This window comes from Xyrauchen texanus, chromosome 25, assembly GCF_025860055.1.
Source record: "Xyrauchen texanus isolate HMW12.3.18 chromosome 25, RBS_HiC_50CHRs, whole genome shotgun sequence".
In the NCBI taxonomy this organism is placed as follows: Eukaryota; Metazoa; Chordata; class Actinopteri; order Cypriniformes; family Catostomidae; genus Xyrauchen; species Xyrauchen texanus.
In genome coordinates this window covers 30,972,627-30,993,459 of record NC_068300.1, presented here as the reverse complement: position 1 = coordinate 30,993,459, position 20,833 = coordinate 30,972,627, and the positions used below count along the sequence as shown (strand labels likewise).

Below are 20,833 nucleotides of genomic sequence, written 5' to 3'. Positions count from 1 at the left end.
ATTCAGAAGGCGAGGACAGAGGAAGCTTCCCGAGGATGCTTGGGCGAGGAAACACAAGAGTATCCTATGCGGAAGACTTTTTGGTAAAAGCACCTGACACATGCAGAAATTCTCCTCTTTTATGCCAAGTTACTGCAGCTGCTCAGAAATGACACCTTGAAATGACACACGAGGTAGCAGGACATTACATTTTACAAAAACATCTTGCTTCGATTCCTCCATCCTCATTTCCTTTCCTTTCCTTCCATCCTTTCCTCATTTTCTAAGAGGGTGGATCTAGGAAACAAGGAAAGGAAGCAAGGAAAGGGAACGAGGATGCACAATTTAAAAAATGAGAAGCACTCATAGAAGGCAGTGCAAGAGCACATCTATGATGCCTTAAAATGGTACATATGTAGGCAACTCACTAGGTTTTAGAACAGAGCACTAATTATACATCTAATGCTGTTATCTACTGCTCTACAGGCTAGATTCTCTAACTTCTCACCTTTCCTGGTCTTGAAAACCTCTTCAAAAATACTAGACGCATCAACCCTGCTTGAAGCCAGCAGTCGGACTGTGTACACAGTGCCTAGGCTGAGCCCTTCAATGAGGTGGAAACCTTTAGATGTGTTTACAGCCTCTGAAACCTGCCAGATACCATCACCTGAAGGAATAACCGCATAACCAGATAGTGTTAGGCCACAACCGAACAGCAAGATGGGGAGTCCATAATAGTGCAAAGCGACACTTGGAAAAGTAATAAAAGTTTGTGTAAACTGTAAACAAACCAGGGTTGTGCATCATTCAGACATTAATTAAGAATGGCTTGTGAATTCTGAATTTGAATTGAATTTGAATTGAGTTAGCAAACAGGATGCAGAAATGCAATTTTTGAGTTGGAAAATTAAGGAAGAAGAAATGTGTGAGGATTTTAATAATGCATTTTATTTTTGTATGAATAAATCATGAACTTGTTTTCATATAGACAATATATGGCGTATATTCAGAAATATCAAATATTAATTATCAATATTTTAATGCCACCTACAGAAATGTGTATTTACTTGATATAGAGTTACATTACATTACATATATTTGATAAATTAGCTTTTATTTTATGGACTTTGCTGGAAGGACATTTCTCAGCATGCTCTAATATTTAAAATAGCATCAAGCAACATGAAGCGGGCTTACAAAAAAACGCAAATAGAACAACTAAGAAATTATACTTCCTTTGTTGTTGTGTTGGGCTAACAGAATTCCTCTGTTGTGTGACTGTTGTGTTACATTTCTTTGAACTGCAATTAGCAATATCAATTCCTCTTCCTGTAATTCAAATTTAAATTCAACATCCAGTGTGACCAATTTAATTTAAACTCCAACTCATTTATTCAAAGGAAGCCATTCTTAAAGGGATAGTTTTACCTGAAACTATTTCTTCCTCGGAATAAACACACAGTGAGTAAATTATAACATAATATAAATTTTTGGGTGAACTATCCCTTTAAATTCAGAATTTTGTGTAACCCAGCTATGAATACATGCAAAGTCCAGTGTTGTAAAAAAAAAAATCATTTTAATGGAAGCTGACAGGGCAGAGGGATGGGAGATTTCCTTACGGTGATTCATTATTGCAACATAGATCTCTGAATCAGAACGTTCTTCTCTGGTTCTCCAGCTGATTCTCACAAAGGTGTCATTTACAGAGGTGGATATGTTAAGCACGGCTGAGAGAGAGAGGAAATGAGAACAAAAGACAGAAAAGATTCTGGAAAGATTAGTACCCGCAAAAGAAATTCAGTACACCACAATAATAATCAGAGTAGCTTTAGGAAGGAATATAGATACAGTAATACAGAAACTATATATATCTAAGTGAAAAAATGAAGTCAACATGTAATGGTATTTGCAACCCTTTTAACTTCAGTGATGTGACGTATTGGCGAATGATACAATATTTGATGAGGAAAGAAATGTAGGATGGGACGGGATTTTATCCATCAGTAATTTATTGAATCATGAAAAGTGGAAAAGTACTGATGAATCATTAAAATAAGACTGTAAATGTGTATTAAGAAAGCAAATAGGGTGCATTTTGATTTCATGTTGACTTAAATGTTAATGTCACTCAAGTATGGAAATGTTAAAATATGAAGTATGAAAATGAGGGTTTACAAACAGATGAGAGGATGGATACCTAAAGTAGTAAAGGTGGCATTGACAGAAGTGTCTGTATTAGATGAGGTGAAAGAGAAAGGTTGCCCTGCAAGAGAGAGAGATTTCAGACCAAATGCAAAGACTACTATGCAATATTAGGACTTTTAAGTCTATTAAATGTCCTTGTCTAGAGTCTTTGTACAAAAAAACAAACAAACTGTACAATCCTACATTATTGGTATTTTGGTTGATCAAAATCCTACAGAATAACAATGAGATACATGAAACCATAATTTATAGCCTCAAATCCACTTGTATATGAACAATGTAAGTAAGAAGGACTGCATGTAAAATCTATGTTTATATACATTTATATTTGATGCCCAGAGGTCAATTTGGGTGAGGGCAATCCAGAGCCACAAAAATGCTCTGTCAAGGACAGACACTTACTAAATGTTTATTTTGTATTTCAATTGGCTATGAAGTCCACAGCTGGTCAAAATGAACAATGTTGAACAGTGATTCTCTGTCAGCAGCGAGAACAGTTTTGACAACATTGATACAGACAGTATATTTAGCAGTTTTAAGCAGGGGCAGTACTACTCTTCAGAGGAGCTTTTAAAAGACAAAAGTAAACACTGACAGCAGCCAAGGTGAAATAAAGTCAAGCAAGAACTGTCCCTGTGTGGAATTTTGATGGAACAGTATGCTAATGTTTGCAGAACATACAGTGTTATTTCTAACACTGATCACAGAGTTATGTAATGCCTTTTGATTCTAAACTACTAATGAAGCAACAACAAAAACGATACTACCGGCACTATTAATAGTATTACTAATGTTACGACTGAAATGCTTTCCCATGCCACTATGACTTCCTATAAATAATGGCATTATCTGGCATGAAAAGTAGTTTTAAGGAGTTTAAGACATTATAAACCAGGATTTAAAGGGGCCATATCATATTATTTGGTTAGACTTTACATTAAAGTTCTATTTGTTAACATTAATAAAGGCATTAGGCACTATGAACTAACAATGAACAGTATATTTAACAGCATTTTTTAATCTTGGTTGATGTTCTTTAATAAAAATACAAATGTTCATTGTTAATTAATATTTGCTCATAATGCATTAACTAATGTTTACATCAGTGTTGAGTCTAATCCAATTACACAGTAATTAGTTACATTGCTCTAATTACTTTTCAGTCAAAAAAGTAGTGTAATGCATTACATTTAAATTCTTTTAATAAGATTACAGTTACTGACTTTCAATAAATGTAATTACTTTCAGGGTTATGCTTATTTCTAATTGTGGTAGCGGGGGCGTGGTCAAGCGCCCGTCCGGGAAAGGAAAGCGGTAAGGGCGCTTACACCTGAGCTAAATTACGCCTAACACCTGTCTCTAATTCCAGTGAGCACGAGGAGAGCGGAATAAAAGCAGACTCAGAGCCTCCGAGAGGGAGAGAGAGCCCAACAAGCAACCCAGTGTGCTGTATATTGTTGTATTTAAATGTTGTAAGAGAAAACATCAATTAAAAAAGCCTACCTTTAGTTCACAACCCCGTTTTCTTTGTCCTCCTTTGCGTAACTGTGCTACACTAATATAGTATTTATGTTGAATATTTTAATTTTGGCCCCGTAACGAGTCATTGTTAAAGACAAATGTGAGGAGTTGAGTGTACGACTTGTATTTAACAATAAACAAGAAATATAGACATTATTTTGAATTTGTTGCGTGGAAAAGTGTTTTAGAAAGTAACTAAAAAGTAATTAGTAAATAATAAATAATTAATAATAAAAGTAAATAATTAGTCATTTGTGTTGGATTACTCTATGTAACTTACCCAACACTGATTCAAATATATAACTTTAAATTTTATAGATGTATTAATTGAAATGTTGAAATTAACATAAATGAAGATTAAAAAGTGTTGTTAATTGTTAGTTCATGTTATCTTATGCAGTTACTATTTAATATAACTTTATTGTAAAGTGTTACCATTTATTATTATAATTATTATTATTTCCCCTCAGGTCCAGAAATAATGTTCATAAAGTTTGATAGCAATGAAATTACATGAAATTTGAGGCACGAGTCGCATGGATTACTTTTATTATTTTTTGGGCACTTATTAATTCTTAAAAATGAAACCAAACTGCCATTGTATTGAAAAGATGAACCAAAATATTAATTTAAAATTCTCCTATTGTGTTTCACATAAGAAAGAAAGGCATATGGGTTTGGAACGACATGAGGGTGAGTAAATTCTAACATCATTTGTAGTAACACTTTACAATAAGTTTCCATATATTACCATTAGTGAACATGAACTAACAATGAACAATATTTGTGCAGTATTTAGTAACCTTGGTTAATGTTAGTTTCAACATATACTGTAATACTAATAAAACAACAGCTGTATTAGTTAACAATAGTTAATGCATTATGAACTAACATGAATTAACAATGAACAATTTTATGTTTATTAAGAAGCATAACTAAGATTAAAAAATGCTGTAAAAAATATATTGTTCATTGTCAGTACATGATACCTAATGCATTAACTGATGTTAACAAACTGAAACTTATTGTAAAGTGTAACCAAATTTTCATTAATGGGCATTTAAGTTTAAAAACGTCCAAAACAGAATGTGTTCATAGTTGGCCTACATCAGCTCTTTTAACAGATAAGAACATTGTATTCCTGAAGTCCTCAAGATATGACCCTTTTAAACATACAAATTAATTTTTCTATCACAAAACACAAGGTTACAAAAACACCTACAAACTGCATTTGCTGGTACATACTCAACTCAGCAGTCACTTCAGTTGTTGAAAATTCATCTTAAAAAGACTGTTTTGACTGAATGACAAACAGGTGAGCTGCATAATACTAATGACATAGATTTCTTCAACATGTCCTTCAGTGCTTTCAAATTCACTAGTCTTTGTGACCATAAGCTAATGCTGAGATATTTTACTGATAGAGTAGAATTAAAGATTAGCATTTAGTAGCATATAAAGGTCACTGAAAAAATCCAGATGTCAACGCAGGAGCCATTTTTATGCTTGCAAATGTATCATTAGTGCTATAGTGGCAACTACTTTAAGCTACAAGAAGCTACAAAAGACAGACAGTGCTACATACTGCTCTCTGTCGAAGTCTCAGCAGAGGTTGTAGAAACTTCAGGAAAGATCAGAATGAGAGTATACGATTATAATAAAAAAGGAAAAGAAAATGCATTTCATGACAGAATTGTGTGAAAAATTCTCACCATGATGCAAAATCACCCAGTATTTGAAAACAGACATCTTTACAAGGACTTTTGCTAAGGCACCACATATGTATAGGCATTCATAAGCCAATGATCCACAATAGTGGAGATGGTTCACAATGGACCACTAGTTATCCAACAAATGACATATAAAATGTGTTACAATTAAAAAAACAAAAGCACAAATCAAGGTTACATTGAGGCACTTACAACGGAAGTGAATGTGGCCAATCTGTTAACGTTAAAATACTCATTGTTTTAAAAGTATAGCCACAAGATGTAAACATTATGTATGTTAACATGATTTTAGTGTGATAAAATCACTTACTAACATTTCTGTGTAAAGTTATAGCACATTTTACAACTTTACAACCTCACCATTACAATGTCATGTCAACAAACCCTAAAACCCTCAAATGAATGTAAACATTATGATTTCAACAACTTTAGATCTCAAATAAAACATGAGTTTTAACAGAAGAATTAATAAAAGTGTTTTTATAAAATTATAAGCTTCACATTTCTGCTTTTAAACCCTCCACAAATTGACCCCATTCACTTCCATTGTAAGTGTCTCACTGTAACCTCCATTTTTGAGGGATGAGTCCAAAACGTTTTTCATCAATCAATCTAGCTGTTTAAAATACTAAAATATGTGTCATGTAAACGGCCTCTAAGAAGTACTTCTAACTATTGTCAGGTGAACTCGAACCAATCGAATTAAACCAATTAATTGGTGTAAGACCAATTAGACAACTTGTTGTTCAAGCTACTCATTCCATTTGTAATATACTTTATGTAGTTTTGCACACACCTATACAGGCTGCATCTAGGACTTTGAGGAGTGCAGATATAATTTTTTCCTTTTTGTTCATAACATCACAGTGAGACGTGCTTGCTAGCCATGTATGCAACAAGATCTTGCCAAAAGCAAAGATAAGTTGTTTCAAAACTGCTGCTTAATCACTTTCAAAAGAAACACCTTGCGGCTGTGCTAATTAGAACACAACTAACTTTACTGTATCAGTTTTCCATTTAATTCAGAGTCAGATTCTGACATCAGATCCATTGTAACACAGGGGACTCTGCTTAACTGTCGCTGTGGGGCACTTACATGCTTCAGGAACTGTGCCTCCTTCCACGATGACAGCTGACCCGCAGCCCGCCTCCGTGCATGCACTCAGGTAGAACTTGTACAAGTTGTCTTCCCGCAGATCATGCAACACCCACTGTGTCGTATCTGGAGCACTAATGTTCACAGAGTTTAGCTCACTCTGGGTCTCATTAACTACAAGAGCAATATAGAAAGTGATCAAAGCTCAGTTTGTTCAGTTTTACACTTTCTGCTGCATTAAATTGAATGTAAAAGGAGAATATTATATATACAGTATATACATATTATATAGAGATTATATAGAAATATACTATATATATATATCTAGGAAAGTTACATGGACTATGTCAAATTTTGAGAGAGGTTATGTAACTTGATAAACCTAAGAGTGTCATACTTGTCTGGTATTGCAGCAAGTAACCCGTGAGAAAGCCGTTGGATTCATATGGAGGCGCCCACACCAGCGTGATGGAGTTTTTCTGAAAGTTTGTGGCTCTTAGTATGGGAGGTTGCTCAGGAACTGTGGGAAGATGTGAAGTGTTACTGGTTAAGATCCACCAGTTTCATACCAAACACCTCGCCTAGTGTTATACAGTGGCCTCAAAAAGTATTTGTACACTACTGTATAGTCAGACTTACAGAAGGCTTAAAGCAAGAGTTACAAGCATCATTGAATGCCATTGCACAAAATAGACATTCTGTTCAAAATAAAGACAAAAACATATTTGGACAGTTTCTGGTTGTCGTTACATTATTGGAACATGTCCATAGTCAATATGACGAACTACACCTGTGGTTACTCTGCTACAGTATGACACCTGTGTGAACCTGAGGAGAACAGACTTCATTACACTAAATATGAATAAATAAGTAATTGAAAAAATGGCTTGCATAATTTGTTTGCAGGTTTTTGATCATTTACAATCTAACAAAGCCTATAATAACAAGACATTCATCCATTTTAAATTGTGGCTCAAGTGTCCAAATTCTTTTTGAGGCCACTGTATGTTAGCTAAAGAAAGAGTTTATTCTGTAAAATTAGCAATTCATGAAAATCATAATAATATATATTCTACACATCAATGCAGCAAAACAGAACAACAAAGTTAAAAATCAACTGAAACTCTACTAGAACTTTGCAAATCCTCAGACCACTGAATTTTAAAAAAGAGTCCATGCATTCTTGCCTCCCTGTGGAGTTGTGAAAGAGATGGGACTGCTGCTGGGTCCATTGCCTCTCCTGTTAAAGACGCTGACAGTCAGGCTATATTCAGAGAATGGATTCAGTCCGGGCACCATGGTGTGACTCCTGTTCCCAGGGATGCTGAGAGACTGTCTCTCTGAGGGGATTCTCTTAGAGGTCAACAGACTTTGAGTTTGCCACCAGTGCACCTGGGAGCGAGAGACATAAAAACAGATGAAATGGGAAAAAAGAGCAAAAGCAGAAGAGTGGGTGGATGGGGAGATTTATATGGAAAAGAAGCAAAGAGCGGCGAGAGTAAGAGGGTGACTGATAGAGAAAAACTAAGGTGTACATTTTCTGGAATAAATGTGAGTGGTGTTTGCCGGTGCTTGCCTAAGATTAGTTGGAGTTTGCTTCACTACACTGCCCCGAGTCAAAAGAGCCCAACCACATGTCACTGATATGATGATGCCGAAATATGGCTTTGGGCCTCCAGGGGCCACTGTGTACCCACTCTAGGATATTCTGGTGCAGAGATATGGCTGGGGCTTTGTGGTTGCTAGGGCATTGCTGGGTAGTTGCTAGGGTGTCCTGGGTGAATACTATAGCCTTGGTAAATGGTAGGCCAACCCCAAGTCCCTTTGATATTCTCATGCCTGTATGTTTGTTGGGGCGCTTCTGAATGTAAATCTATGGGATTATTTTGCTTGTTTCTTTGTCCTCCAAAAAAAAATCAAAGTTGTATCACTCATAGAACACCTCTCCTCAATAAAATTCACCATTTAAGGTAGGTAGGCACTTGATTTCAGTGTTGGGTGTAATCAGAAGTAATTAAAGTAATTAGTTTCCAAGTTGTGTTAGGCATTACATTTTAAATTGTTGTAATCAGATTACAGTTACCAAATTTTAATTAAATGAATAACTTTTAAGTATAGGGTTACAAATATTTCTATATATTATTGTACTACTAGGATTATTTATGTAAAATAAATGTAAACATGAATTACGTTAATAAATATGTCAGTTTGTGTTTCTTTGCCAGCCGAATGGCGTGTGCCCCCTAATGAGTCATCGTAAAGGAGAAACACCAGGAGCTCAGTATTTCACTTGCATATGACAATGAAAAAGGAGGAAATATTGAAATTATTTTGAATTGTTTATTAACTTAATTAAGTTAATAAACAAAATTTCTGTGAAAAGCCCAGATATTTGTTTTAAGTAAAGTAATCAGAAAAGTAATCTGATTGCAATTTATGTATAAATAATTATTAATTTATAGTGGATTACATGTTGTAACTTACCAAACACTGCCTATTTTCTTTTCGATCCAATACCAATTACTATCAAAGCCAATATCGCCGGTATCGATACCAATACAGATACTGATATCTGTAATGGAATTTTTTTTTATTTTGCAATTCTGAGGATAAAATGTGTCATTTTAAACATTAAATTTAAAAGCCATATATATATTTGGAAGCATCCTCTGGCTTTTACGGGAATTAAGAGGATGCATGAGGTGTATCCTTCGTGGGCACTCACAACCCACAATTCTTTGCTTCAACGGAAATGTAAAAAATAAAATGACGCCAATTTGCTCGTAAATATGATGTTCAAACGCAAGGAATGTTAATTCCCAAGTTGAAGTACCTTTGTAGACAGGTACAGAGTATACAATATGTATAATTATATTTTAATTATATATAATTAAAATAAAGTATCAGACTAAACCTATACCTGTAAAATCGATTTTATTTTCTCTTTACATCTTTATAACTCTCCAAAAATGCACCTCATACATTCTCTTCTAAAGGGAATTTGTTCCCTTCTCACTCGAAGCGCTTGTTAAAGAGTGACATGCTGTCATAGCAACCATGTTACATTCCATTTCTGTTTGTCCTACAAAGGCTGTCTTGTTTAAACGAGGCTTGTTTAAAGGAGGACACTCGGTATACTGCAACATTCAAAGGACACATCCTACCTAGTACGCAGCCTTCCAAACGAGACACAGCCTCTCTCTCCCCTTCCACTGGTGCTATAGCCGCTTATATGCTGCTCTCCTTAAGCAGACGAAGGAATGGTCATACGCAACTCCTTAATTCATTTTTTTTCTCACTTCAAAGCTTATGATACACATTCATCTTCATGGTAAATAAATAATAAAATCACTAGTTAAAAAAAAAAAACTTTAGGATTGATATTTTTAGTGTGAGCATTGATGAATGAATTAACGAACGTTGTATTTATATAGCACTTTTCTGACACTACACTCAAAGCACTTTACACAGTGAACAGGGGACTCTCCTCACCCACCACATGGATTTTGATCCTCTTAATACATCAGTGTCAGAAGCATTGATTATTTAGATTTGATCTGCCTATCCCTAATTTAAAGTATCATTCATGCTCGTAGCGAAAACAGACAAGTTACATACTGAAGTTGTGTTTGCAAGAATAAAGAGAACAAGTATGAGCATTAGTAATACTGATGTATTGCTTCGCAAGCACCACTAATAATAATTTAAAAAAAGCATTATACAGTCAAAAACTGAGTAGGAGGGAGTCCCTTAATTGCTTTTAACAGCTTGTTTGTAGCTCATTGATTTGCTCCTTTTGACCCCACTTAAGCACCAAGAGCAGCTGAGCTGGGGGCAGACCGCTGGGGTCAGGAACTCACCGTGTATCCTCCGAGATGACCCCTTAGAGTGGCCTGGGGCACTGGTGACCAGCTGACCCACAACAGTGTAGAGTTCAACACCATCACTGATACATTCTCAGGAGCTGCCAGGGGCTCTAGAAAGAATGACAGTATACAGGTCATGTTTAAACTTTCCAAACATGGAAAGAAGAGGGAAAATCTCGCAAACACACACATACTGTACATGGAAAGATGGCTGTTTTTTAAACAACTAGGGCCACTGAGGACAAAAATTTATTGTAATTAGATTATATAGTACAGTAACAAGGACTGTTTCCAGGAAAAGCGCACATATACTAACATAAAGCTATCCACACAGATATGAATATGCAAGGAAGAAAGATTATTCGCAAAAGCAGCAAGCAGGGCTGTCAAGATCTAACCTAAAAATAGAGGACACACTGCAATAAATAAATAAATAAAAACATTTCTTAATCAGTAACCAGAAAAATATTGAAGCATCCTTAAAACAAGATACATTTGCTCAAGAGGTGACATTTTGTAAGATAGAAAGTCTTGTTTTCAGAGAATATGAATGTTTGGTTGTATGTTTTTTACCCCATTGGCAAATGGCTTTGTATTGGTCTTAGCTTAAATCTCACTAAATATTGTTCAATTGATGCTTCAAACAAATTGGGTAAGAATATAAATAAACTTAATTAAAGATATATTCTCTGAACAAAAGCCTTATTATCTTTTTTTGTTTGTTTTTTTGCTTCTCAAGTAAAAGTATCTTGTTTTAGTGATGTTTAGATATTTTTACCAGGCAACCAGACAAAAATACTGAAAAAGAAAATGATTTGCTTATGTGTACATACGATGCTACAGGGAAAAAAAGGGACAACTCTTTTTAACATATCATAATCTTTCACACAGTGACAAAAGAAGCCAAACCTGTTGCATCATCCTCAAGACAATTCCAAATGTCGACTAGACACAAGAGCATGAGATGCGAAAATTGAATACAACAAAAGGTAATCACATAAGTGCTTGGCAAAGAATGCGTCTGATCCACAAAGCACAACCTAAAAGCTCAGCATAATAGATTGATCCCTGTAAACAGTGGATTAATTCTCTCTACAGACTAATCTCTTGAATTTAAAGCACTTATTATTGCCTAATCATGGAAGTGCCCCAAGACTGTGAGATGAATGCATTAACAAACTGATTCACTCACTGTCTTCCCCAGAATAACCAGTCACCACTTTGGGTTCTGGAGCCCACCCATGGTTGTTATGGGCCTGGATCTTGAACTCGTAGGGGACGAATGTAGGGGTGTCTGACACCACAAATGAGTGTCGCTTCACCATCTGCTCTTTCCAACTGTCCTCAACACCCAGGAGCCTGTAGCTCAGTTTGTATTCCAGACCGGGACCGTTGTGTTGCACAGGCAAGAGCGGCTACAGATGAATACAGGGGAAACTGGGTCAGTGCACTTCAAACATTACTGAGCATTTGGAACATTTAATGTTTGGAAAGAGTGGAAGAGTACATGAGACATTAGCTGACAGGTTTGTAAAATTTGGCACGGGCAGCCATTAGTTTTCTCCAAACATTTTCTGGTTTGTGCTTCAAGTAGTAATGTTACATTTCTGTTTTGTCACACTATTTTGCACTGTAAAAGATTTGTTTTATGAGATAACATCTAAATGAACTGGTTTTATTTATTCAAAAATGTCTTTTAATCTGACTAAATTTACCTGAAAATGAACCTTGAGAAATAATTGCAGGTTACCACTTTTTTCAGGGTGTATGGGAAGCTTTAGTCAAGCAGTAATTTAATAACTAAACTTTGTTTAGTTACAGTATTGGGAGTTTTGATTCATTTGAGTGTAATTAGTTTGTTCATGTGAAAAACCTTTTCAAACAATAAGTCAATGATTAATTTAATGTTTTATATGATGTATGATTATGAAAGCCAGTTTCCACAACAGTTGATTAAATCATTAGATTTTTTTGTCATAATAATGAGATATTAAGTTAATTTTATGAGATAATACAATACCTCTTAATTTTAAGAAACATTTTCAAAATAATGGTTTAGCTTCTCATAATAAGGACTTAATATCTCTTAATAATGAGAAACGGTCTAATAATAATGACTTAGTATCTCATAACAATAAGAAATATTCTCATAATTAAGACTGAGTATCTCTTAAGAATGATTAAGTGTCTCATAATAATGAGAATATTTCTTATTATTTTGAGATACTAAGTCATTATTTTTATTTTTTATCCCGTTTTCTCCCAATTTGGAATGCCCAATTCCCACTACTTAGTAGGTCCTCATGGTAATCTGGGTAGCAGAGGACAAGTCTAAGTTGCCTCCGCTTCAGAGGCAGTCAATCCGCACATCCTATCACGTGGCTTGTTGTGCATGACACCGCGGAGACTCACAGCATGTGGAGGCTCATGCTACACTCCGATATCCAAGCACAACTTACCATGCACCCTATTGAGAGCGAGAATCACTAATCGCGACCACAAGGAGGTAACCCCATGTGACTCTACCCTCCCTAGCAACCGGGCCAATTTGGTTGCTTAGGAGACCTGGATGGAGTTATACCCTGAATTCGAAATCACGACTCCAGGGGTGGTAGTCAGTGTCAATACTTGCTGAGGTACCCACGCCCCCGAGATACTAAGACATTAAGAGATACTGGGCTCTGTTGATGAGAACGTAAAGCTCAGCGCTATGCACTACAACCGTACACAACGTCTTATCCATTTTCTTTGAGAGCACTTTTCGTGCAATTTTCGTGCCAGCGCAAAGTGCAAGTTTGCGCTACTGTGGAAGTATTGTATGTAAATGAATTATCCTGATAAATATGTAATTGGGCTAATACCACTTCTTAACTCAGCGCAAAGTCCAAATTCAGTTCCTGCATTTGCAGTTTGTAGATTCCACCAGCAGATGGTAATAAAGTTAATGTTCAAATTCTGAAGGTACAGCTCATCAATTTATGTCCCTCAATCGCTGTTGAAGCCGTTTGTTGAAACCAAAAATTATGAGATTTGTGTTGGTTTATTTATTTTTTCAATTATTATTATATTTATTGTTATGTATTGCATGCTTATGTATTATTATTCTTGTATATTTAAAATTGTATTTATGATGAAATTTTGACTAGTATTTTTCCACCTGTTGTTGTAGAGTGATTTTTACGTCAATGCATAAAGGGCCGGTGGAAGAAGTTGGAGAGAGTAAAATTATTGGATTTAGTATAGTTTTTAACTATTTCATTATTTGTGTTATATTTTCATTTCGTTTGAAGTGTAATTTGAATATAGATATGATTTTTGTTAAATTTTTTCATGTTTTAATAAATTAATTAAATTTTCTAAATAAAAATCGACAGGAAAAAGTGAAGTGCATGCAGAGACAATCTCTGTTAATACTAGCCATGATTTGTGTGTCAGTAGATGAAAATGATTAATAGTAATTACTTAACGGAGCATACATCCAAATTCTGATGAGAATCACATTTTCAATGCATATAAGGTATGTGTCGCTATCATAGAAATATTCCTGACATTCAACAAGGATGCAGTTAATACACAATAGAATGTAATTTTCAGTTCTTCTTATTAATTGCATACTGTCCATTTATACTACCAACTTCTTATGAATGTTCTGTTTTGTTTGTATCATTGGTGCTTGTAGGAATGAACTATATAATAGGATGCAGATGCTGGAATAACTGGAGAAGAACCTCAGAATTATCTTGCACTTTTAACCTTTTTGCACATTGCACGGGCGGTTTCGCCAAAACCACTTTGCCTAGACTCACCTCATACTTGCAAGAAAATACCAAAAAACTTCATGGCCATGCCCACTGACTTTGTTCTTATGACTTAAGGCATTGCCCTACGCTTAACGCTTGCACTCTTAAAATAGAGCCCACTAACTCATTATTATGAAGACGTTTAACATTATTATGCGATACCAAGTCATTATGAGACACTAGAAACAGTGATCATGAACCAGAAACAGTGTTCATTATCTATAATAAAATTACTCTGCAATAAATTGAATGACATCTATGCTTAAATTATTTTATATGTTTCCCTGTCTCAAACTCTGGACTCCTATCCTGAGGTCACCAGAACCAGCTGGACTGCTGTATCGCTGTGTGATGATTAGCAATACCACACGAGCAAGAGTGCAATATGGCCCTACATCAGCACTGCTGTGATTTGGCCACAGGCACGAGGCCGCAGGCCGAGTGCCGTAGGTATTCACAGCAGTGCTGATTTGTATCAGCACTGAATATAAACATGAGCATAATACTAATATATAAACTTGTTATTAACTCATTATTTTGAGATACTACGTCATTATGAAAAAGTTTCTCATTATAATGAGATACTAAGTAATTATAATGAGATGCTACGTAATTATAATGAAATCCTAACTCTTAATTATGAGAAATGTTCTTATTATTTTGAGATATTAAGTCATTATTAAGAGATGATTTCTCATTATTACGAATTACTAAATCATTATTATAAGATCTCAATATTATGAGTGTGAGAAATATGAAATTGTACATGCTGTTCTTCTCTGTATATGTGTTTCTGGCCTTCCATGTATGTTCAGTTGACCCCAGATGCAGGCTGCAGTGCGCACGATAGTGAGTCAATATATTTAGCAACTGCTGACAGTTTTTCTCTTCCTCTTTATCATGTTCCGCATACTTATTTCTGTGATCTGATTAAGGTCACACCCGTCCACAAGGTCAACAGTAAGGCATTACGGCTGGAACATCTGTATATGGCCTCTTTCCTGTACACCCATTTTCTCCCCCTTGACCCTAGGCCTTGTTACCACTTTCCTATTGGCTGCTTATTGTCTCATGAAAAATATAAATGACATGCTTGCTCTAATAAACATTGAGTAGATTGAATACGGACCAACTGTGTGTTGTCGTTCTTTCTACTTCCTTCGCGAAGTCTACAGAGACTCAGACTCACGACTGCACCTCACTGGGCACGAACATAGAAAGACGGGACCGGGGAATTGGAGATCGCGACTAGATCCAAAATATTCCTAACAGTTTGGGGGCTTCGTCTGGGATACCTCACAAACAGGTAAGGTCAATTTTTTGACAAACTTATGTTGACCTGTTTGTTGGGGTATCTCTGAACTGTATAGCGTGTGCATTTGTTGGACTCCCTAAAAAAAGGGGAACGTTATTGCTCTGTTAGCTGCAGAAAGGGAGCTGATCACTCCATTTTGAACAAATGCACATCAAAAACTAAATTTAAATTAAAAATAGGAAATTTAATTAGGAAAGGGTTTCTCTGCATCAGTGTGCCGCTGGAAAGGGAGCGTTTGCTCTGTGAGATACACAGAAAGGAGGTAAAATACCTCAGATTGACTGTAGCAGTTTAACATATCCTCACTAAGGTGGGAAGAGGACGGATAAAGTTCTACAAAAAAACAAAACAAAAGTGTTAGAAGAAGGTGCCCAGTCCAGCTTATAACAAGCAGCATATAGACAAGATATTAATTTACCTGAATCTCCATTCTGCTTATTAGGTCGTGATCTGGTGCATAAAATTGGGGCTAAGACAACATTTGACTCTAACTCTCTCCAATTGCTGTTCCCATCAGTATATTCCCAGTCTGTGTATACATGATGTTGTGGTGATGTCTACAGTTTCACGTCAGCAGAACTGCCAAATGTCAACCAGGCACTATGGGCCGCCAACAAAGACGAGGCAAGCCTCAATGATATCAGACCAGATATGTTGCAAAACTCCGCTCTGACATGTCGGTATACTGCAAAACAATACCCACTATCCAAGGAAAAGGAGGAAGTGTACCAGTATCTCATGCCGCACAGCCTCGGTTTGCATTCACATAAGGGGGCCAATAGTACACATGGTGCCACCTGCTGTATTCTCCGCTGTAGTGCACGCCTTGCTAAAAGACTCAAAGTTTCCACCACAGATTTGTTTGCTACAATATGCAGACGATATTCTAGTTTTCGGCCCCGATGCTGCATCCTACACAGCTGCCTAAACTATTGTCTGCAACGTTCTGGCACAGGCTGGCTTCAAAGCATCCAAAGAGTAACTGCAATGGGAAACTGTAAGTTGACTATCTCGGTCACGAACTGCAAAAGAGCCTGGGTGCCGAACTGCTCTCTATAAGAAAGGATTCTGAGAGAAGCCACACTCTCAGGGTCCGAAGAACCCATTAAGTGGACAGCTGAGATCGACATGGCTTTTAAGCATCTCCAGAGCAGCATTAGCTCCCAACCAGCCCTAAGCTTACCCAACTATGGTGAAACATTCCACCTTTACGTGTACGAGGCGGCAGGTACAGCAGCAGCGATCCTTGTACAATCCCATGGCGGCACCTACAGACCAGATGCGTACCTCTCAAAGACCCTTGATTCGAACGGCAAAGGCCTCCCTGCGTGTCTGCGAGCCGTGGCTGCTGCAGCATTGATGGTGCAAGACGCAGAGCGTATTTTTCCGCTCATTGTGTGGACTCCTTAGTGAAAAACATTGAACGGACCTCGTCCTCAGGTTGAAACCAACCAAGGCTGGGGAGCCCTGGTACCAGTCATAGCCGTGATCTGAACAGCAGTCCTGACTGACCTCTAGCAACAGTGGATCCACGCATCCCAAGTTAAGCCAGCACCAGAGGAAGGACCGACAGGTAACTGCTGAGTGCAACCCCACTGGAGGAGCTGAACACGCAGCGTCAGTGGCTAGCATAACGCAGGAGCCCTAGGTCCAGAGAAGAAACACTACATGTGGAAACAATTCAAAATGTGGATTAAACAACCCACACCCGAACAAAAAGGGCATCCTCCACTCTGACACAGCCGAACTACACGGACCAAAGAATCTGGAACAGAGTGGACAAGTTTTTTCAATCATTCTTTGCCCCATTGGCATAGCAAATGTTATGAATCAGGTAGAAATGAACAGGTTTGATTTAGTTACGTTTATGTATGTTACAGAACAAGTGTTAGAGGGAATAAAGAAAGAGCTCCAGAACCGAATGGTATTAGACCAGCTCACTGCAGCGCAGGGAGTGGTCTGTTTAATGGTAGATGAAGCATGTTGTACGTATATCCCAGAAAAGGATGGAACAGGTGGAATCGTAGAGCAAGGTATAAAAAATATTTCTGAAATATAAAGAGGTCACAAGACTGCGCCAATGGGGATGTTGATTTCTTTTCAGGTTTTTGGACATTCATTTACAAAATGGAACATTACTTAATGGTCATATTCTGCGTTTTGCTTGTATTTTTCATCATCGCCTGCTTATGGCCTTGTTTTATGGCTTTAATCAAACAAATGATTTCCAGCTCTCTTAGCTTAGTGGTAAGACCACCTCAAGTTGCTTATCGACCCCTAAGAATGAACCTAGAAGATACGAGGGTTTAAAGCTCCCATGGTAAAGGTTTTAGCATGGTACAATGTTTGATATAATTGTGATCATTTTATGATCAAAGGAGGGATTGTGAGAAATATGAGATTATAATGAGATACTAATTCATAATAATTACTTAATATATTATTTATATATGAATCACATATTTTTTATCAACTGTGGTGGAAACCATCTTCCATAATAAAAGTGTACACGTATCTAATTTTAAAATGCATTGCCCCTTAAATAGCTCCAACATTGTTAGCTTTACCAGACACCATAGGATTTCAAGGAACAAGATTTACCTCCCATGCCTCCTTGCATGAGGAAATTTGCCTTATACTTCCTTCCACCTCATGCATTTATGTATATGCATTAAAATTATTTAACAATGCTGTTTGCATTCATTTTAGTACCTCCCAGCTGATGTCCATTTGATGTGGCAGGTGACCCTCAATCTTAATGTTTTCTGGGTTCCTGTCAGGAGCTGTACAAATGTGAATATTAATTATTTAGCATCTGTCTCAGTCAATAATACCATTGCTCTCTAACACTGCCATCACACATAATGATGACTATTCAGTCATCGTTAGTCCAAGACAGTGCTCGGTTAAAAGAAAATTAAAATGAATGACGCTTTAGTAGATATCTGTATAATTTTCTCTGTGCAAATCCCCACAAAGACAGTTAGGCAGCTACTTCCAATATGTCAAAGATGAACCAAGGACAGTCTAGACATCAAATGATAACACGTTGAGAAAGCACATCTTGAAGGATCACATGCAATGTAACACAAGGTCCCTACCACAAGGAGGTGTCTTATATCTTTTGGAGGGCATGCTGGGACGGCTGCTCCCCATAGCATTGACAGCAATGACTCTGAACTGGTAGTTAATGTGGCCGTATAGCGTCAGGGGGGCTGAGTACTGAATGCTGGCGACTCGCAGATGCTCCTTCCACTTCTCCGGCTCCCAGTGGTTCTCTTCATACTGGATGATGAACTCTACTCATATAAACAGTTCAGCAGTCATTGAATATGCAGCGTACATGCTCTCCTACACTGTGGTGGGGTCCCGATGGGAACCCCCTTGAAATAGAGCAGAGCTGTGTTTAAGTATGAGCAATACCCATGAAAACCACTTCAGAGATATCTGCCGAAACCCAAAGCAAACTTCAGAAATATTGAAAATGTGAAACATTATCCATGAATGGGATATTAAGTGAAGAATTTCCCTAACATATGCATTAGTTTTGTATCCCTGCATAAATAGTCAGTGCAGTAGTTTATAAGTTGTGTTTTACCTGTTATGGGGCTGTTATGATCATTGGAAGCCAACCAATGGAGCATCACACTGCGGTCTTTCAGATCAGAGAGTGTCAATTGGATCGGTGGATCTGGGACATCTGTATCACATTTTAGACACAATAATTAGCTATTATAAACAAGCTGCATATAATAATCCCAACATTTTAAGATCATTAGTCAGATAAACACAAATGCTTAAAGAAACAACTGGAGTAGGAAATCCTTGTGGTTTAGGATGACTACTGGAAATCATTTTTAAAAACAAGTAGGGTACAATGGGGCAATTTCTGTACAGTAGGAGTGATTTTAAAGATTTAAACAACACTTCACTTGATCATTTGCCACAGTTTCATCATCAAGAACTACCTTAATATCACAGTTATAGTAATTGCAAATGCCAAGTGTTATTCAGTACAGTCTCAAAAAATCTGCAAATCAGATATCAGAAGGTGTGTCCTACCTAACACTGTTATATATGCAGAAGCCCTATCCTTGTCCAATGACGTTCGAACAATGCAGGTGTAATTTCCTTCATCACTGTGGCTCACATTGACAATCTGGAGAATTCCATCCTTTATGAAATATCTGCAAATAACCCCAAACAGATTAATAGTGTTAATAATGGTTTAAATAATGTTACTAAATTATTAATAATTAAATCAAAATTCATGAATTCAAAACAATCCCTTAATTGCCTCTCTGGGAAAAGCAATTAGCTTTTTAGGCATGTGTTACATGTAATAGGCCTCTGTTTGTGCTAAATGAGACATCAGATTCAGAATGACTTTCCTATGTAAAGTTTTCCTAGTAGAATATTTATAGTATGTAAGTGGCAGTATGGTATAGACACAAATACATTTTCTTGAAGCAAGGATCTAGAAGTCACAATAACACATCATGACTCAAAAAAATGGTAGCAGGTCTGTTCTGATAGGTTAGCAGATGCTAGATGCATATATTAAAATGCATCTAACCATATAATTGTGCATAGTTAAGCTAGCAAAATAAATAGACTAAACAACTTTTAAAAGGGAGGAACGCTTCTCATATCTTTTGCTGTTTGCATCAAATGGTGTTACTTGGTTGACACTAGCCAAATTAAGCAGATGTCAACATCAGACTGATCTTACTGTGAATTCGTCAACAGAAGGTTGAAAGTTCTTCTGTTTAAATCGGTCTGTGCTTACCAAATGCCAAAGCACTGCCCCCAGTGGCTGAACCTGGAAGTGCTGTTGAACGTATGGCATGTGTAAGCTCCAGTTTCCTGATAAAATGTCCACAGAGTGGCATTAAAAGTGATTTGTAATGTAATGCAGTCAACAGGAATGCATTTTTATAAACCCTACACCCTTTCCCAAACCCCAATCATAAACCTAACCGTCACTGGAGTAAAATTTTATTTAGAATGAAATTGCAACCTCCAAGTAGTACTTATTATTGCACAAAACCAGTGTGGGTTGTATCCGATTACAAAGTAATTAGTTACTGTAATCGAATTACTTTTAGTAACAAAATAATTGTAATACATTACATTTTAAATACTGGTAATCCAATTACAGTTACTGACTTTCAATTAAAGTAATTATTTTAAGTACATTACTTGCTCTAAAGTAATATTTACAGTATAAAATATTTAAAATATGAATTCATATGTTCATCTGCTAGCATTTCTTTGACAGCTGATGTGTATGCGACAATAAATATGGAAATATACAC

General features: G+C 36.6%; 1 protein-coding gene across 1 annotated transcript in view; it reads right to left on the bottom strand.

Annotated features, from left to right (window-relative positions):
* Nucleotides 1-20,833, bottom strand: part of chl1a (cell adhesion molecule L1-like a) — a 55,943-nt gene that overhangs the window by 11,326 nt on the left and 23,784 nt on the right. Inside the window, 13 exon segments of the mRNA XM_052091307.1 lie at nt 488-646; nt 1,602-1,709; nt 2,180-2,245; nt 5,294-5,329; nt 6,535-6,708; nt 6,932-7,054; nt 7,722-7,926; nt 10,395-10,510; nt 11,593-11,815; nt 18,228-18,298; nt 18,617-18,814; nt 19,114-19,215; nt 19,578-19,702. Coding sequence (XP_051947267.1) covers nt 488-646; nt 1,602-1,709; nt 2,180-2,245; nt 5,294-5,329; nt 6,535-6,708; nt 6,932-7,054; nt 7,722-7,926; nt 10,395-10,510; nt 11,593-11,815; nt 18,228-18,298; nt 18,617-18,814; nt 19,114-19,215; nt 19,578-19,702 — 1,706 coding nt within the window.